Source organism: Rutilus rutilus (assembly GCF_951802725.1).
Source record: "Rutilus rutilus genome assembly, chromosome: 25".
Classification (NCBI taxonomy): domain Eukaryota; kingdom Metazoa; phylum Chordata; class Actinopteri; order Cypriniformes; family Leuciscidae; genus Rutilus; species Rutilus rutilus.
Window position 1 is genome coordinate 1505403 of NC_140229.1, and position 21172 is coordinate 1526574.

The 21172-nt window shown below is 38.8% G+C and overlaps 1 protein-coding gene across 2 annotated transcripts in view; it reads left to right on the forward strand.

Annotated features, from left to right (window-relative positions):
• Positions 1-21172, forward strand: part of unc5cb (unc-5 netrin receptor Cb) — a 205056-nt gene that overhangs the window by 122634 nt on the left and 61250 nt on the right. For both annotated transcript variants that reach the window (XM_084400255.1, XM_084400256.1), the window contains exon 4: positions 4559-4662. In XM_084400255.1, coding sequence (XP_084256381.1) covers positions 4559-4662 — 104 coding nt within the window. The remainder of the gene's footprint in view (positions 1-4558; positions 4663-21172) is intronic.

Here is a 21172-nt window from a genome sequence, read left to right on the forward strand (position 1 = left end):
TGCAGGATCCTCACTGATACTCCTACTGGACTGACTGTGTGTGTGTGTGTGTGTGTGTGTGTGTGTGTGTGTGTGTGTGTGTGTGAATGTGTGTGTGTGTGTGAGTGCATCTGTGTGAGAGAGAGAATGTGTGTGTGTGTGTGTGTGAGAGAGAGAGAGAGAGAGAGAGAGAGAGAGAGTGTGTATCTGTGTGTGTGTGAATGTGTGTATCTGTGTGTTTGTGTGAGAGAGAGAGAGAGTGTATCTGTGTGTGTGTGTGTGTGTGTGAGAGAGAGAGAGAGAGTGTGTGTGTGTGTGTGTGTGTGAATGAGTGTGAGTATCTCTGTGTGTGTGTGTGTGTGTGTGAGAGAGAGAGAGAGAGAGTATCTGTGTGTGTGTGTGTGTGAGAGTGAGTGTGTGTGAGTGTGTGTGTGTGTGTGTGAGAGAGAGTATCTCTGTGTGTTGTACCAACCTAAAAATTTTAGCTGAAGAGAATTGATTCTGAGAGAAATCTGATTTTAATAAAAAATAAAATAAAATGAAAACATATTTTTGTAATTTTAACAAAGTCTTTCTGTATTTCCCCACACTAGCAGTTTGAGCTGTCCTAAATCTGTGTCCTACACAGAGAGCGTGACCAGGACGGCTACTGACTGACTTCCCTTAAATGGGGTTTTACTTGATTGTCATTTTCTCTTCAGGTTCGGTGTTGTTGATCTCTTTGGAGAGAGCAGACACACACTATACACTCGACTCCTCCAGCGGAATATAATATAAGTGTAATGGAGACACACTCCTGATCTCACCTCTTCCAGCGCGTGTGGGAACGCAGAGAAATATTGGATTTTTATTAGAGTAGCAGTGAAATCTCTCCTCCTCTGTGGCCCTCGTGGACAGGCGTAGAGGAGATAGACTGAGATGGAGGGAGTGTGTGATGGAGGAGGCCCAGAGGAGTGTGTGGGATCGGCTCATCCATCACTGTCAGCGAGGGAGAAACGCGCGCGAGTACAACCGGCCTTCTGACTGACTGACAGGAGCTGTCAATCATTCCTGCAGCTCCGCCCTCTTCTCATTCGCTGACATAGATGTGACAAAGTCATCTAGATTTGTTAAGAGTCAAAGAAACACAAGAACTTGACTAACAGTGACATGACCTAGACAGAAATTATGAAGGGGCGTTTCTGAAGCCCAAAGTGGGCGGAGCCGGCCGTCGCCATCTTGGCCGCGCGTCACTCCCGGATGAACGACAATGTGCAGCGAGGCGGATTAGCTGAGGTGACGTGACGCTAACACACAGCAGACAAACGGCTAGTAGTGACATCAGCGGCAATCCACCTGTCACTCAAGTGGCCACGCCCTTAATTATGCAGAACTTTAAGGCTTAATATAATTTAAACTTATAAGTTATAAAAAAAATTCACCCCCCTAACAGTTTTCATGAAGGACAAAATTAGCAATATAGACCAAAACCAGTTTTTGCACCAGGCTGTAAACATGTTTTCTTCTGCTGTAAAGTTGGGCATTTTAACATGGGGGTTTATGGGATTGACAACCTGTCTCTAGTGGCCAGTGGATGAACTGCAGTTTAAGTCTCTTCAGTGTTAGATTCAAGAGAGACTGGAAGGTTGGCGCTTGATATAGACACATATTTTTAGAGTGTCTTTTTAAAATATTTGTTATAATAGGCACGTTTTATGTCGCTTACAATCATTGATTAGATTATGCACGTGAGAGATTAGTTTCGATTTTGTTTGAACTTTCGTAATTTGCCTGTCCAAACTCATGCTTTCTAGGTAGGGAGCTGACTAGGCTTTGAGACACAGCCCATGTGTAGCACTACTAGCTAATAGAGGGTATGCGCGTGATGTCACGTGACTGCAGTTACACACACTGAGTGGCAGAAACACTGAGTGGCAGCATTTGTTTTCAGCGTGAATGCCACGAAAAACACACGAAACGCATCTTAAACGGGAAAGAGCTTTGAGATCGACTGTATAAATAGATTTGAGCAGAAATCTGATGTATATTTTCACAGACTGCTGAAAGATACAGAACAGAGAAGCAAATAAATCACTGCGATTCACAGAAACCACTGGATCCAGGCAGAGAAAGCTGCATTTACAGTCTTCATTTGTCTCAATATTCTGAATTTAGGGGTAAAATAACACCATATATAGTGTATTGTTATATAGTGTATTGACAACTCATCAATTAAATATTTACCATCGTATATTCTGCATAATTGGATGTTTTTAAATGAACACTGACAAAAAACTACACCAGTTTTAGTGCTGGACGATATGATGATATATATAACACTGATATGAATGATCACATGGATTTAGACCTATATTATATTTATATAAAGCGTTCACAGGCAAATGTGCTTTATGTATTTCTCCAGCGTTGAAATCAGGCTCATATAAATGTCAGGAAACACGATTCCTGCTGCATGTGAATATCCATGATCACTGGATCTGTGGTGAGTTGTAAGAAACACTATATCGAGTCTTTAGTTTAAACTGATAATCATTTCACTGGCGTTTTCACAGTTTCCTCTATTAAATCCAGTCACTCCGCAGCTCTTCTGCCACTCAGTCCGGCAGGAAAGTGACGTCAGTGCATAACCTCTATAGGAGGAATCATTGAGCCGAGTGTGTATCTGTGTGTATGATGTTTCTTTCACTCACAGAGAAATGAGTCTGAACCCATTTGTCTTCATGACACCGTTTTCCCATCATGAACCGATGATGAATGTGTAAATGACAGTGACGGCAGATAAGCAGGAAATATGGTGTGGAAAATCCTCTGATCCACATGCTCTCAATGAAACTGGCGTAAGAAAGCCTGATGTACAACACTGAGAGTTGTGTAAAGTCAGTGTTAAGCCGTCTAATCGCATTAATATTCAGGTTGAAGCACAAAACTCATTACAGCACTTGTGAAAACGCTGGCCATCAGCATGTGCCGCCACACGGTCCTCGTCCCAATGCTTTATTCACGCTGGAAGTCAAATATGTACCCAGGAAAGCATGAGGATAGCGAGGAGCGAATGCTGAATGAAAACACACACATCTGTATTCCAGCAGCTTCCGCTGGACTCACAGAAGCTGAGAGGAGATGTTTGAGGGAAAGATGGGCAGAACTGTTAAATATTACATCCTAGGATCAGCATCTAATGCTACGGCTGGAGAATAGACCCGTGTGGGACAGCAGAAATGAGTTGAAACTTTACTGATTACTAATAGGACTCGTTTGGATGCGGCGTGTGTATTAAATACTAGCATTTACCTTTTCTATTCTTTACTATTTGACATGTGTGTGTGTAACTATTTGACAACTCTTAAAGTGACAGCAGCCTAATATTCTTTGGATTAAAGCATCTGCTAAATGATTAAATGTAAATGTGTGTCCAACCCTTTTAGGTTCTTCAACATCTTCAAAGGTCACTCACACAATCATATCCATAATGCATTAATGCTTTGAGTTTTATTTTAACTCCGTTGTCAAAGTGAAGCTGCTTCTGCACTGATGCCAAACTCATTCATTTGATGCAGCGTTTGCTTTCTGCCCATTCCAAAGAAAAGTATTTAAGTCACTAGATTATTTAGTCCCCCTGTAGTCAGTTATTTGATCCCTTAAAACTCATCTTTGATCACTAAAATGACATATTTAAATGTTTTTTCCTTGAAAAATGTTTCTTTGTGCCTTAAAATATCTTGAATGTAACTCGACACCGTCGCCTCATTTAGTATGCGCGGTTCTATGAATATGCAAATGAGCCCCGCCTCCACTCACTCACTCAGCTCAGAGATCCACTGGTTGACGATCACACGTTGATCTGATTGGTTACAAGGTAGTTTGTGACGTCAGAAACACCAGCGATTTCAAAGCGTGTGTTTGAGACTGTCTTTGGTTCACTGCAGTTTTAAGGAGGAAATACTCAGCAATGGTGTCGACTTATGAATTTACACATGCTTTGTTTTTACCACAGGAGGATTTACAAAGTGATTACTGTATGTAATAAAAACATTTTGCGTTTTAATTTTCAGAAAAACTATTTATGTATTTGTTGTTTGTTGCAATTTCTTTTTTAGATTTTGCACATATACAGAACCATGTGAGATTTAAGAATTTCTATTTTCAACTATTTTTTAGTTTTTATTTTAAACAATTCCATTTGGCAGTACTAAAAAAGTTTTAACATCTTTATCAAAAACGAATTGACATCGAAATGTAAATTTTATATTTAAATTTGTTTTTTTTGTAAAGATTTTTATTCTTTAAAAAAAAAAATCTTGACTCCAATTTTTACTCCAATAATCATATTAGAATGATTTGTGAAGGATCATGTGACACTGAAGACTGGAGTAATGATGCTGAAAATTCAGCTTTGATCACAGGAATAAATTACACTTTACTGTATATTCACATAGAAAACAGCTGATTTACATTGTAATAACATTTCACTATTTTGAATCAAATAAATGCATAATTTCAAACTTTTGAACGATACTGTAGTTTCCTGGATGATGCGCTCGGTCGTCTGCATTCACACGATTCTGTGTTTCTCTCGTAGATCTCAGGAAAACCTTTGACCAGGAGCCTCTGGGAAAGGAAGTGTCTCTCGAACAGGAAGTGCTTCTCCAGTGCCGCCCGCCTGAAGGAGTTCCTGCTGCTGAGGTACGGGTTTATTCGTCCCCACACATAGACTGTAAAAAAAGATGGACGACGCCCCTTCACTCTCTTCCATTGGTGAAAAGTAGGGATGTGACGGTGAGGATGTTTTCCCACCGGTTAATCCACGTGTAACGTGGGGGTTTTAAATCGCTAATTTGAAGACGAGAGTAAAATGTGCGCGTCCATACGGGCATTCATAATGATGCGGAGCAGAGCGAGCGTTTTTCCAGAGTAGAGAACTGAAAACGCTCTGTTCTGCTCGCTCCGCGTCCGTGGACATGTGCAGCCGTGCGCATTTTAGTTTCGCTTTCAAATTAGCACGAACTTGGGGGCGGATTGCTTGAATGGTGGTTTCATCAGCCTATTATTCTTAATTAAAGACACAACAACAATACAGTACAATGACAATTCACTTTCTTTTTACATTTCGCTTTGACACCAAATATTCCTCCATCATCTTCAGCTCCTCACTCTCGTGCTGAACTCTGACTCCTGCTGCTGATCTGTGCTGAGACTCTCGCTCGACTCGCAACTTGTTAAGCAGACACCTTCAGTTTTTAATTGTAGTGTCTGTTCTCTAACTGAACTAAATGACTTTATTAAAAAAATTTAAAAATCAAGCCACAGTGGGCAAGTGATGTAACCGGTGTTGCTTCTGAAACACCGGTAACACCAACTATCGTAGCAAGCCTAGCGAAAAGTGAAGCCGTCAAAGTCCTAATATTACGCTGACATCTTGCGCTGATTTGGGACCTGATTCTGCACAGTAGTGAAGTGGAGTCACGATATCAAGGCCCCGCCCTCACACACACTCTCACACACACACACACACACACACACACTCTCTCACACACACACACACACACACACACACACACACTCTTGCAAAAACCGTTTGTACAGTTACTGCAGAACAACTCATTATGTCAGTGTGAAGTAAACAGTTATGGACATGTAGAAATTAAAGCTGAAGCTCCAAATCTCTTCCTGAAAATCCCCCAAAAAGTCTGTTGGTGCCTCAGTGATACTTCGCTTAGAGGAGCTGTCAATCACAGCTGTCAATCATGACGTCACATTCCCGTTTTTATAGCATCAAATGTGACCCTGGACCACAAAACCAGTCACATGGGTCCATTTTTTTAAATTGAGAGCTGAATAAATAAGCTTTCCACTGATGTGTGGTTTGTTAGGATAGGATAATATTTGGTCGAGATACAACTATTGAAAATCTGGAATCTGAGGGAGCAAAAAAATCGTAACATTGAGAAAATCTCCTTTAAAGTTGTCCATGTTCATGATTGTGCTGCATTCACTCACAAAAATACATGTTTTATATATTTACGGTAGGAAATTTACAAAATATCTTCATGGAACATGATCTTTACTTAATAAAAATCTATAATTTTGACCCATTGAATGTATTGTTGGCTATTGCCACAGATATACCCGTGTGCCTCGTGACTGGTGACGTGATCCAGGGTCACACATAACTAACTAACACCAAAAAAAACTAAAAACCCGAACACTTAAACTTACATCAGCGTGATAAAAACGACCTAAAATGACTGAAAACATCTTCGGAATTTTTTTTTATTTGAAGTGTAATTTGATTGTTTAGTTTCCATCGCGTCCATTAGACTTCATGGTTTATGATCTACACTGGGACCAATACTGGGGGCGATCGAGACTCTCTCAGGACTTGATCTCCGCACACCAGCACTCTCCTGATGAGTTTTATATCCAATTAGAGATTAACGTTTGTTACAGGGGCCAAAGCAAAGGTAAACTCCTGGCCGACTGATGTGTAGATAACTCAATCACCTCGACTAAATGTCAGACTTCGTTCAGAAACATTTACCTCAGCGGCCACCTGTTAATTCCTATTTAGCTACACGGGACATATTGATTCAGGCATCGATTTTAGCCGGAGTGGGCTGTCAGACAAACTCGTCCTAAAGTTTTAGCTAAACAGGATTAATAGATGGCAGCTGTAAAGGATTTTCTCAAAGCATCCAGTCTTTTCCCCTTTAAATCGTCCATCTTTACAATAACAAAGAGTAGGATGCAACAATTTGATGCAAATCCGCAAGCGAAACCTCCTCCAGGCAGGCTTAACAAACTCAATGGACAGATTTCGGAGGAGGGTTTAATGTGAACGCCTCGGGCTGTTTTTCCCGCTCTTTTAATCATCTTAACACTTGTAATGTCGACCACCATTAACTTGAGACTATCTTTAGCTCGCTCGCCTTGACGTTGAGGGCGTGGGCATGTTAAATAACACCCCGGATGTTTGCAGGAGGATGGGATGTTGTGTTACGGATGCGCACGTGCTCGTTGTCAAAAGGGGAAATTGCAGGATTGCTGGGATATCGTAGAGAAGTGTGAGCGTTTGGTCGTGTGCAGATAAGAGCGTCTTTCATTCAGCGCCGCTGCTTTATAGACTCGGGTTTGGATGTTTGCTAAAGGCCATCAAATGCTTTGAAAGATCACAGAATGAACATTTGGCTTGTTTGTGGCCACAGGGAAAGAGTTTATTTCCTGTTTGGGCTGGGGAAAAGAAACAGACGTATATGTGAGTTGTGAGTTATGAATGCACTCAGAAATGAGATGTATGGATGCATATGGGTTTAATTAATATTTTAGTAATATTATCTGTTCAACTCTCTCAGATGAGAACTGAATTGAGCTGAATAATGAAATTAGCTTTGCAACATTTACAATTTACTCTATTGGACTGAATTAAATCATCATTGAACCAGGGTTAATATCGTAAACGTAAATCGTTAAAGCTAAAATAAAATAAAATAAAATGTAAATATTAGTCAGAAAAAATTTAACTATAAAATTAGAAATGTTGCCTTGGCAATAAACTGATATAAGTTTAAGTTGAAGCACTAAAATTATTAACTGGAAATAAAAACTAAAACTGAAATAAAATTCAATTAAGTCTAAATAGCGAGATAAAAAAAGAAAAACATAAAATGGCAAAAACACACAATGGAATAACTTTAACATAAAACTAATGTTAAAACTAAAAGTAACATGAAAACTAGAAATATAAAAATAAAAGCTAATAAAAATATTAATAACTATAATAATGAGCTGAATAATGACACTATAATAATAATGAGCTGCTTATTGCTGAATTGATTTTTTTTCGTAATTGATGAATTTTGCAACGTATTGTCCTGTTTATTACGGCTGTGAAACACTCTCTGTTGTATAAAGCGCTTTACACTCTTAAAAATAAAGGTTTTCTTCCACAGCGATTCCGGAGAAGAACCATCATCAGTTCTTCAAAGAACCACGTTTTTAATAATCGAAAGAACCTTTTGTGGGAATCAGTGGACAGATTCCACGGATGTTAAAGTTCTTCATGAAACCCAGTAGCACCTCACTGCAGTACACGAGATCCAGGGGGCGGAGTTGGATCCAGATATAAGGGGTGGGGATTGGTGGGTTTAGGGGGTGGGTTTAGGGATCAGGGGGTGGAGATGGGTAGGTTTAGGTATATGTAAGGTGGGAGGAGTTGGATCCAGATATAAGGGGTGGGGATTGGTGGGTTTAGGGGGTGGGTTTAGGGATCAGGGGGTGGAGATGGGTAGGTTTAGGTATATGTAAGGTGGGAGGAGTTGGATCTGGATATAAGGGGTGGGGATTGGTGGGTTTAGGGGGTGGGTTTAGGGATCAGGGGGTGGAGATGGGTAGGTTTAGGTATATGCAAGGTGGGAGGAGTTGGATCTGGATATAAGGGGTGGGGATTGGTGGGTTTAGGGGGTGGGTTTAGGGATCAGGGGGTGGAGATGGGTAGGTTTAGGTATATGCAAGGTGGGAGGAGTTGGATCTGGATATAAGGGGTGGAGATTGGTGGGTTTAGGGGGTGGGTTTAGGGATCAGGGGGTGGAGATGGGTAGGTTTAGGTATATGCAAGGTGGGAGGAGTTGGATCCAGATATAAGGGGTGGGGATTGGTGGGTTTAGGGGGTGGGTTTAGGGATCAGGGGGTGGAGATGGGTAGGTTTAGGTATATGCAAGGTGGGAGGAGTTGGATCCAGATATAAGGGGTGGGGATTGGTGGGTTTAGGGGGTGGGTTTAGGGATCAGGGGGTGGAGATGGGTAGGTTTAGGTATATGTAAGGTGGGAGGAGTTGGATCTGGATCCAACTCCTCCCCCTGGATTTCGTGTTCTGCAGTGAGGACCGTCTCATGAAACCACCAATGCCAATAAAGAGGCTTTATTTTTTAAGAGTGTAGAAATAAATGTGACTTGACATGGATATGTGATATTATCGGCCTAGTGAATGAATGTAAAATGTGTGGCTGAGCATCACATGTTTTTTATCAGCTGGATCTGAAGTAAAAAGCTCTTTGAATGACCGTCTAGCGACGCTTAAGCAAACATGAGTGAGCATTCTGGGTCACATCAGAGCGGTCTCTCCAGGGAGCGTGTTGATTGGCTGAGAGCGTTTCCTTTGATTCGGCTCTGAAAGGAACCGCGCTTGACCTGGAAAAGCCCAGTTAAGCGAGCAGAAGTTCATTGCAGGTGGAAATGCTGACAGAACAAATGGGCCGCAATCAGAAGGGAGCCGTTTCCCATCAATTCCCCAAACTCAGGGAGCGAGTTCTTCTTTTAAAGGAGCGCGGGCCTGGATCAGCACAACAGCACACTTTGGCAGCGGAAAGATCTCGCATTAAAAGCAATTTGTGTTGGGAAAAACTGTACATCACAGATGGCGCCGCTTCGTTTCACTTGGCATATTTTGCTGAAGTTATTTTCTGTCTTCCATCAATTGTTTGTGCCGTTATGTTGTTCAGCTCAAACATGATTAGATCTGAGCTGATGCCATCATATATCAATCTCTGTTCTTCCTCTTTTGCATCTATCGCATCAACACTTGTATTGATATTAGTGAGTGCATTCATATGATAATCTGCACCATCTTTCAATTCTTATTTTTTGTGAGTTTATATTTGTCTACATTGTAAAAAAACATTGTTAGCATGAACTAACACTGAAGCATTTATCTACAGCATTTCATAATCTTAGATCTCTGATGAATTAAGATCTGCCAACATTAGTTGAACTAACATGAACATTTTTATTAACTAACATTAACTGCGTTACGTTTGTACAGCATTTATTAGCCTTTGTTAAATGCATTAGCTAATGCCAACACATCAAGAGTTGCTGAACATACAATTTCACTCTTTCTACTTCAAAATTGCATGTTATTTCAGCCGTTTCTTTGTAATTAATTGTGAAATTGGTTGAAAATGAGTTTTTTCAGTGTGCAAAGCTAATCTCGGTCATGTCAGCATGTCTCTTTAGGGTTATAGACTCATAAAAACATGCATGTCTCAGTGTGTCCGAATGTTGAGCCGGTCGTGATGCGTGTCGGTTCGCATCAGAGCTCTTCTCTGTCTCTCTGTGTTGTGCGGAGGAAGGATTCAGGCACGTAATGAGAAGAATAACAAGTCAGGAATGAAATTACATGGATCACACAATGCAATAAGAGCTCTTTCTCTCTTGGAGAGTGTAAATATGACGCTCACCGTGAGCCTCGGGTCTGCTGTTAATGACATAAAATAACCAACCGGCCTTCTGGGTAATTACATCCAGAGAGAGAGAGAGAGAGCGTACGTGCAAATAAAATAACACAATTCAATTTATTTCAGTCCATTTTGTGATTAAAAACCTGCTGAAGTATCCGTGTTTGAACAGTCGCTTCTGGAAGTGCAACTCGTAATTCAGAGACGGCGATGGTGACGATAACCTGCCGGTGGTTCAGTGATGATGTGTGCTTCTGTAGAGACACAAGTGGGGTTTATCTTTCTTCTCAGAGAAACTTTAATGGCTGATTTGAACCACACTAGTACCATAATCCTGAGAAAACCACTCCCATGATGCATTGCAGATCCTTTTAGTCTTGTACAATTCTATATACTTCAATCTCATTCAAAAGTTTGGGGTCTGGAAGATGTGCAATGCTTTTGGAAGAGTCTCTTCTGCTCACCAAGGCTGCATTTATCTGATCACAAATACAGTAAAAATAGTGAAATATTATTATAATGTAAAACAGCTGTGAATATGAATAAAGTGTCATTTATTCCTGTGCAATTTTCAGCATCATTACTCCAGTCTTCAGTGTCACATGATCCTTCACAAATCACTCTAATGTGATGATTTGATGCTCAAGAAACATTTATGATTATTGTCAGTGTTGAAAAGAGTTCATATTTTTGTGGAAACCGTCATAAATGTTCTTTTTCAGGATTCTTTGATGAATAGAAAGTTCAAAAGAACAGCATTTATCTGAAATATAATTATTTTGTGACATTATAAATATACTGTCACTTTTGATCAATTTAATGTGAGCTATTCTGATTTAAAGCGTTAATTATTTCCCAAAAAATCCCCAAACCTTTGAACTATAGTGTATATGTATATGTATATTTTCTTTATGCTGTAAGTCAGTAGGCCTGGTTGTATATTGTACGATCATTCATGATTTGCATGCATCATTCAAGAGATGAGAATGATTTTTTTTTTTTTCTTCAGATCATTTTTTTCTTTTAACAACGTTGTGATTCATCTCAGATCTGGTTAGTTTGGCTCTTTATTGAAGAGTTTATTAAATCCCTGTGGACTGAATGAATGTTAAAAATGTTCTAGAGAAGTGGGCGGTCGCTGTCACACTCTCTTCAGGAGCGTCGTGAGCGGTGGGCTGTTATGGGAGGTGTGTGTGTTTGCTGCGTGAGGAGGAAGTGTGTGTGTGTGTGTGTGTGTTTGAGTCAGTGTTCATCAGTCTCTCCGCAGTGAACGTCAGGTGTGTGTTCGGCTCCACCACTGACAGCCAGACGACGCTCACGCTTACCTCACCGCTAGAGTAAAGAAACACATCCATTACCCAGATTAACTGTGGAAACACAAACGTCACTGTCGTCTTCCTGTCTGTTTCTTTTGCTCAGGCCAGAGGCACAGATTTTTTTTAAAAATACGTTTTTATTAGGGCTGTCACAATATATTGCAATACAAAAATGCAATAATATGTATTGTGTATAATTCACCCTAAAGAAAATTTCTGTGTGAGGAAAAAATTCTAGTTTTCTGAGTGTTAGTGTCAGTACTACATTAAATCACTATATATAATGTTGAATATAATGTATAATAATGCAATGGGGGAATATTTGTGTGAAAAGTGGCCGACGTTATACATTATTTTAAATATATCTAGTCAGTGACAGAGATCAAGCTTGTTTGTCTACAATAATTCAGTATTTTCAGCTCCAGAATCATGAATATTGTTATTCTGGTGTCTCTATTGTTCATTGGGTTTCAGCACCAAGTCCATCATATTCATTTAAACACAATGTAATATCAAATTCAGCATTTTAATCAACAGTACATTTTTTGTTAACCATTTATCATGTGTCTTGGAGTATCGCAATAATATCGTATCGTGAGTTCAGTATCGTGATGTGTATCGAATCGTGACACGAGAGAATTTTAACTGAACAAGTATCCTGAATTTAAACGTCAGTAACACTAAATAACTTGGGAATCACCAAAACGCGAGGATGATTCATTCATTCATTTAGTGTAAGTGCCGATTGATAGTGAATATTAATATAATGTACTGACGGTAACAAGGTTGTGTTGAAAGTTGAGGCTCTCACAGCCTCATGAGGAGCAATGGAAACAAACGAGTGCAGTTCACACACACAGAGACTCAGTTAACACTGCGGTAAACATGTGTTTTTATATTTATAAAACATGATACAGGTAAGCAACATCACATGACCAAGAGTGCTGAATACCATTACAATTGAAAATGAGACACTGATTTCATAAGACAGTTCAATAAAGTAAGCAAGTAATTAATATTAAGTCACTTACATTTTAGACGCAACATTGATTTCGTTTCAGCAGCGAAAATAGTTCCAAACCAAGAACCGTCACGCATGTTTCATTACTGAATGATTCAGCTTTTTAACGAATCAGTTGAGTCAAAGATTCAATGACTCATTCATAAACAACTGCCTCATTTTTGAACGAATCAGCCGTTTGAACGAATCGTTTGAATGAATGACTCAATGACTCGCTCATTAAGACGGTCACCTGCCGCCACCTACTGGTGGTTTAGTTTCGCGTTTAAAAGCATCATTCTGTCCAACGTTTCTTATTTGTATATTCAGAAAATATTTTAAACAATCTCAGAACATTATTTAATGCAGTTGTAATTTTTCAGTGTAAATTATTTAATTTGACTGGTAACAGCCCTATAGTGTTTTTTTATTCTAATTTAATTTATTGATAAAATTTAAGAATTTAAAATGAAAGATGAAGCATATTTAATAAATAAAAAAAGCCCTTTATAAAGGTAAACATATCATAAATATTAATATTTAAATATGTCAAAGCTGATGAGAATATTGCTTCAGAATAAATTAGACACAAAAAATAATAATAATAATAATAATTCCGGACAAGCACATTTTTTACTCGGACAAGTGAATGACCAATTTGACAAGCACATGAAAAGGCTAAATATCGAGCCCTGTGTGTGTGTGTGTATATATATATATATATGTTTATATGAATATGTATATGTAAACAAACAAATAAAGGCATATTTTAGTGATATATAACAGCTTCTGTCGTTTAGCCTGAGTCACAGGCCTTTACATGTCTAATAGTCCCATAGCGAAGCAGACGCTTGTATCTGTTCCTCTGTGTGTGTGTGTGTGTGTGTGTGAGTATGCCGTGATTCTTCCATTAATCGGGCAGACCTGCGCTATCTCTCGCTGCAGATGAAGTTCAGACTCAAAGCCACGAGCCGTTGTGTGATCCGCAGGGTTTGTCATCCGCTCCACTCAAAAGGAAACACAATCTGATTATGCACCTGGATTAGGATGTAATGTAATCTTCCATTGTCGTCCCGAGTCGCTCACACACTTGTTTGTTTTCTCGTCCACATTCGTTCTGTGTTCTCCTCCTCACGAGCAAACCGTTGCATATTTAACCACGGCACGGGGTATACATCTAATTGTTTCAAGCTTTTCTTCTTTGCTTTGACACCGTTTCTGTCGCTGAAGGATTAGCAATAAATATATTCCCTGAAAATGGAGAATGATTGTAATTACAGGCCTGATAATCTGAGATTAGCGTCTGTGGCTTTGTGTTTCTGCATTATGAGTATGAGCCGTTCCCTCTCATCTGATTGACATTATGGCAATGATTGAAGAGACTCGAGTGGATGCGATTCCTAAATGTGATCAAAAAGTGCATGAGGGAAACGCATTATTAAAATTAAAATTGTGATCGCATCTGAAACGAGTCTAGAAGGAGAGTAATCCTGTAGTTCGTCTGGAGAGGCCAGTTGGACGGCGGCGCTGGTTATAAACTCGGTTCTCGTCTGTTCTCGACAGATGAATCCTCAGCCTCTGTGACTCTCCTCGAACCCTCGCAAAGCCCGGATCTGGAGCGTGCCGATCGTGCCAAGCAAAGCAAACACGCTGAACATTTGTGCTGGCGCGCGTGACGAGTCGAGCTCTGGCGGGAGGAGTCTGCGATACTGCGCGCGGTTTGGAGAATAGCAGAGCGGTTTGGTCATCCGAATGAATCACGAATCATGTGACGTGTGTTTCCATTCTCTGTGTGTTTGTAATGCACTAAATCAAGGGCATGTTTGGAAACGGGGAAAATCACTTGTAATTTCACTTGTACATCACTGACATCACATCTGCTTAGCCGGGCGTCTGAGCTGGGCGAAATAACCAACAATATTATTACATATGTATGTTTTTCAGTCAGCGAAACCATCATTTAGAATCAAGAGCTATCGTGTCCGAGTAGATTCACAACATGTCATGCAAGACGCAAAATATATGTATTCATAATATAATATTTATAATTATATTTAATTAGGTAATATTTATTTTACAATTTATTCTTATTGATATTTATTTTTATAATATATATATTACATGTACTACTATAATATATAAAATATTCAATATTCAGAATACTATTTATTTAATTTATATAATATCTATGATATTTAATTATATAATATTTATTTTACAATTTATTCTTATTGATATTTTTATGTAATATTTATTATATACACTACTTAAATATTTAAAATATTAAATATTCACAATACATATATAATATTTATTTAATATATCACCCATTCTAGTGCAGCAATATATATATATATGTACAGCTCTAATTATTTATATAATGTTTAATATAATAATATATATTACATCCAATATTCATAGTTTATTTATATATCGTCCAGTTTTAGTTTATTGTAAAAACTGGACCTACTTTGAGGAAGTTATTATAAATGTATAATATTTGTTTATTTATTTATTTAATCATATGTCAATATACAATATATAACATCCATATTCACCGTATGTTTATTGTTTATTTAATATATCGCCCATCTCTAATTATTTATATAATGTTTATTAATATACATTAAATCCAATATTCATAGTATATTTAGTAGTTATTTATTATATCGTCCAGTTTTAGTTTATAGTAAAAACAGGACCCACTTTGAGGAAGTTATTATAAATGTATAATATTTAGTAATGTAATATTTATTTATTTAATCACAGTATTTCCAATATTCACAGTGTGTTTAATATTTATTTAATGCATGTTCCAGCTCTAGCTGAGGACCCGCTGTAAGGACGTCATTATTCGCCGCTTCTTTCCTCCTTCACCAGCGGGTCCTGCACACAAGCGGGTGACAGTCTTTTTCATGACCCTCTTTTCCTTGGCAAGCCCATAAAATGGCCTTAAATCAGCGTTGTGAAAGAGCTCTGTGTTTTCATTTCTTCCTTTCTTTTCTCTGGACTCTCGAAAGCACTTGTCAGTGCGCTCAGATAAAGCCGGGGTTCAGAGGTGACCGTGCGCCCGAGATCCGCTGAGACGGTCGCCATGGCAACCGCGTTTTCATTCAGGCGGTCGCTGGGCAAGCCGGGGTCCTGCCGAGTCACATGGCGAAGGCCCACGGTGCTTAGAGAAAAGACTCGTCCAGGGAGATGCGAGCGGATTTGAAACCATCTTCAGCGGAGCCGCTGGGGTCCTCCTCTATTGTGCTTCACTTCTGCTGGCGTTTAAAGAGACGCTTCAGACTGAAGAGGAGAAACACTGCCGTCAGTGTCTCAGCGGCGATCGGGTCCGAACCCCGGGACTGGCTCTCTCCGGAGGAACTGCAAGGAGGTGTTTAGCAGAATCTTCATGTTGTTCCTTTCTGTTTCTTTAATGCCATTGATGGTTTAACATCCATGAAACCTGCAAAAGAGGTTCTTTATAGTGTCAAAAGTTTCTTTAAATTATTAAAATGTTCTAAGAAACACTAAAGGAAAAAATGGTTCTTTTAAGAACTGATCACTGAAAGGCTATTTAGGGAACCAAAAATGGTTCTTCTATGGCAGCACTGGAGCATACATACATATATATATATATATATATATATATATATATATATATAATATATATAAAAATTCCGAACCTGCCAATGGCCGGTGAGAAAATATACCAGCCATAAATATTTTTTACCGGCCATGAATGTAATGACACCAACATTTTAGATTACAGTGAAAATTCACAATTCTCTCTTCCAATTTTGATACCACAGATAAAAACTACTATCCTAATATAAAGTTAAACATGATGAAAGACAAGTAAACAGTATAGTGAAATAAAAGCAAATAATCAAATTACAAGCAAAAGCACAAAAAATACAATATAACAAAGATATAAATGCAATAAACAGTGATTTTCAGGTTTTTTAGGTCTGACAGTAGTTTTCAGGTGCAGAAATGTAATAAAGCAAGCACATGTAAAATAACACTGCATATTCTTCACTGTATACATTATAACATCCTTATTAATTAATCCTTATTAAAGTCACTAAAGTCATTCAGTCGAGAGCAGTAAGTGATTTTTGTCCTTTGTTGTTTGATTAACATTAAAAACAGACCGCAGGAATATTAGGCTGCTGTCACTTTAAGAGCGAATGCACCGATCTAATATACTGATACTGATACACATGCGCTTACTTTCTCAACGGTTTACGTTCACTTAAAACATAACTGACTGTTTACTAGGATACGCGCTTTGAATTTTGATATTGACATGAATTTGTGTGAAATTGTATATGTGTGAATATATATATATGTATATATGTATGTATGTATGTATATGTGTGTGACCCTGGACCACAAAACCAGTCACATGGGTCAGTTTTTTGAAACTGAGATTTATACTTTTTTTGTTAGGATAGGACAATATTTGTCTGAGATACAACTATATGAAAATCTGGAATCTGAGAGTGCAAAAAAAATCTAAACATTGAGAAAATCTCCTTTAAAGTTGTTCATTTATGTTGGCGATTGTGCTGCATTCACTCACAAAAATACATGTTTTATATATTTACGGTAGGAAATTTACAAAATATATCATATATATATATATACCCTGAATTATCTGGGTTTTTTTTTTATTATATATTTTATATATCATCATCACTGTCAGACTGAAACCTGTATATCCTAATCTTGTCATTTTGTTTTTCATAAGTCACAACTACTGGTCACCCTTTCCATCCATCTGTGGGTTTTGTAAATATTTAACTAATGAAAACTATTAAAAAGAGCTTGTGTCTGAAACTCGTATCTCAAACTGTCAGTCAAACCTCATAGCTCCGCCTCTATCGTGAACGCAGCGTCCCACACAGTTTGCAGTGCGAGGGTTAATAAAGAACTGGTTCGTTGAATAATACAGTGTTTTCTTTACTGAAGAAACACTAAAGGCACATGTTTTATGTATTTGATGAGCAGAGAAGAGCATCTTAGTCTAGCATTTGTCATCGAGTCATGTCCAATACTGTCTTTTTATTTTTTTTATTGCAGGAATGCATATAGAAATTTTACAAAATACACGTCGACCACAAAAAAAAAAGAAGAAAAAAAACGAAAACAAAACCCAGATAAACAACAATATGAGAATAGATGAAAAAGAAAAGGTAAAAAAAGAAAAGAAAGACCTTATAATTTTAAACATATGTTAAATATATGTTTTAAGGTATTCAGTAATTTAACATCTTTTACCCTTTCTCTCGCCCCCCCGCTCTCCTATACAGTCTTAAATAGCCTGTGTGACGCACTTTATCTTTAATAACACAAAGGCTTTTTGCCAAATGACAGAAAAAACTGAGCGCCCACATATAGTTCCAGTAAACTTTATAACTTTATAATGTCTTGTAAGTGTTGGTCGTGTGCTGAAGAAGGCTGTGTGTGGGCGAGTCGAAACACGTCTGCGGTCGTTTCATTTAATTTAATTTAAGCGTCTCCGGAGAGACCGAACAGAACGCAGAGACCGAGATGCATGCGGTCCGTGACCTTTGACCTTGGGCATAAACAAACCCATCAATCAGAGAGAGCAAAAGAGAACGTTATTGCTCAGATCATTTGATGAGAAAAGTTTGAGCTCACAGTGAGACTTTTGTAAGCAGAGTTTTATTATGACGTTGCCGTCTTGGAGAAACGAGTGAGACGTTAAAGACGTCATCGCTCCTGTGGGAAGGTGAGTGTTTTCCACACGTTTGTCTGCGACTCTTTAGTGCTTCGCTATCTAATTAGCCTCAGTTTTAGGGTTTGCTATAGTGCATGTCTGAAGGGAGAATGAATGCATTCATTATAAACAAAATGCAATATTAATGAACCCACGACACAAACCCTGTGAAGATGCGTTTATAAGCAGCTCACAGATGAAGATCACGTGGGTTTATTCCCCCGCTCGTGGATGTTTAAGTCTGTCTGTCATGTAAACTCAGATCGATTACCGGTAAAGATCACCTTGATTGAGACGTAGAAGAGAAACAGCCAGTCTGGAATGAGGTCAGAGCCGGCTTGAACCGGTTTAATGTCTAGTTTCTGCATCCGTTGGACAAACACTACTGTGCTTTCCGGCAGATTCTCAGCTATTAATATGTATTCATATTGATTTGGGACACATTTCCATATTTTTCAACTCTGCATATACGTTGTTTATGCCTCAGATTGATCGGATCCTTCATAACGTCTGTATTCTCCTTTGCTGTGTTGACTTGAGCGGATGAGATGTTGGGGTATTGATTTAACTTTATTGTCCTTAAAGCGGTGGTATAATGCTGTTTTCACAAGATGTAAAATAAGTCTCTGATGTCCCCAGAGTGTGTGTGTGAAGTTTTAGCTCAAGATACCCCACAGATATTTTTATATAGCATGTTAATATTGTCACTTTTTGAGGGTGAGCAAAAAACACACCGTTTTTGTGTGTGTCCCTTTAAATGCAAATGAGCTGCTGCTCCCGGCACAGGGGGCGGAGCTTCAAGAGCTCGTGTCCTTTAACACAGACATGGACTGAATATTTCAATGTTTATGTTCAAACCGGAGTCAGACAATGATGGAGAGACTCAAGAAGAAGTGACAACATGTAGAAGCAACAGGACATTTCTGAATGGTTAGTTGAAGAGTTTATGTAGCTTATGTGTAGTTATCTTCTATTGATTAGCATATTCTGTCTTGATAATCTATAAATCGTGTTCAGGGGGCGGGGTTTATGTAAATTCTAGGGTTGGTGATGTCACTAACCCAGGAGGAATGTGGTGTAGTCTCTACCAGCCGTTTGTTGTAGTCCTTAAAAAGCGATTTCAGCAAAAGCAAATATCTCCCTTTGCTTTGAGCTTTGAGCGTTGTAACTTTGCAGATGTTGTTTATGCTCAAACAGCAACATTACACACTAACTAAAGTTAGAAAAGTCAAATCATACTCAACCAGCCCTTTAAAGGCGATTCTTTATGTAGACAGCAGTATACATGTTTAATGTAACTTTTTATCAAAGTCTTTATTTCTATAGTGCTTTATACAGTACAGATAGTTTCAGAGCAGATTTACAGTGATAAACAGGAGAATAACAGAATCAATGATGAAAACTTCATCAAATTCAGATTCAGCAGCTCTAAAAGACAATCGTGTCGAAGCGTTTCTAATATTCCGATCAGATCAGCTGATCTATCACTGATGATGTGGGCAGATATAATGAAGCTCAGTGTTGTGTTGCTGATGGCATGTTTGCAGTTATGAGACTCAGGGCAGGTAAACAAACCCAGGTGAGATCTAGAGACGAGTCACACACACACACACACTCACACACACACACACGCTGCGTCCTCGACCTTCAGTGTTAATCAGGACATCTGTGCATGTGTGCGGGACGTCCAGAGAGGATGATGCTTCACCTGCCGACGCTATTAATCACCACTGTTTCTGTGTGTGTGTGTGTGTGTGTGTGTGTGTGTGTGTGTGTGTGTGTGTGTGTGTGTGTGTGTGTGTGTTTAAGTGTGCGAGAGTGAGAGTGCATGTGTGTGTGTGTGTTTAAGTGTGTGAGAATGAGTTTGTGTGTGTTTAAGTGTGTGAGAGTGAGTGTGTGTGTGAGAGAGTGTGTGTGTTTAAGTGTGTGAGAATGAGTGAGTGTGTGTTTAAGTGTGCGAGAGTGAGTGTTTAAGTGAGTGAGTGTGTGTGTGTGTGTGTGTGTGTGTGTGTGTGTGTGTGTGTGTGTGTGTGTAAGTGTGCGAGAGTGAGTGAGTGCGTGTGTGTGTGTGTGTGTGTGTGTTTAAGTGTGCGAGAGTGAGAGTGCATGTGTGTGTGTGTGTTTAAGTGTGTGAGAATGAGTTTGTGTGTGTGTTTAAGTGTGTGAGAATGAGTGAGTGTGTGTGTTTAAGTGTGTGAGAGTGAGTGAGTGTGTGTGTTTGTGTGTGTGTGTGTGTGTGTGTGTGTGTGTGTGTGTGTGTGTGTGTGTGTGATTGAGTTAGTGTGTGAAGTGTGTCTATCTATATAAATCTTTTTTGATCTTTTCTCTGAGAGTTTGGACAGTATTTTCCCAGAACTCACTCAGAGACGAGCGTTTGGCCTTTAGCTGTCGTGAAATAATAATAATAATAATAACTCTGCTGATTTCTGTGTGTGTTGTTATATCATTATTATTTAGCCAGGGACGAGATCTGAGCGGCTCACGACTCAAACAAGGTTTTGTTGTTTTGTGAAACTGTTCCCAATTAACATAATAATGTCTTTGGCATGTGAATAATTCAGAAACAGCGCATTTGTGTTCGTGCCTCTGAATCTGAGGATTATGAAAGAGTTTTTATTTCCTTTCTTATTTTGGACGTCTTTCATCTCGAACCGTAGCAGCCGCTGGTTTCCAATACGCTGCTTTATATTTGTGTCAAGCACAGATTAGGACTAGTTTTTAACAACCGACTAGTCCAGTTATGAAGAGAATACAGAGGTAAACATGCGCTCGATCTGCTGACGACTCCCGCTTCTGATCAGACTGAAGATTATTTAAATACTGCTGTCATTTAAAGCAATTACTGCGCTCCATTAAATATTAATGCAGGTTTTTTCTTCATCCTCAACCCACGTTCAATCACATAGAGACATCT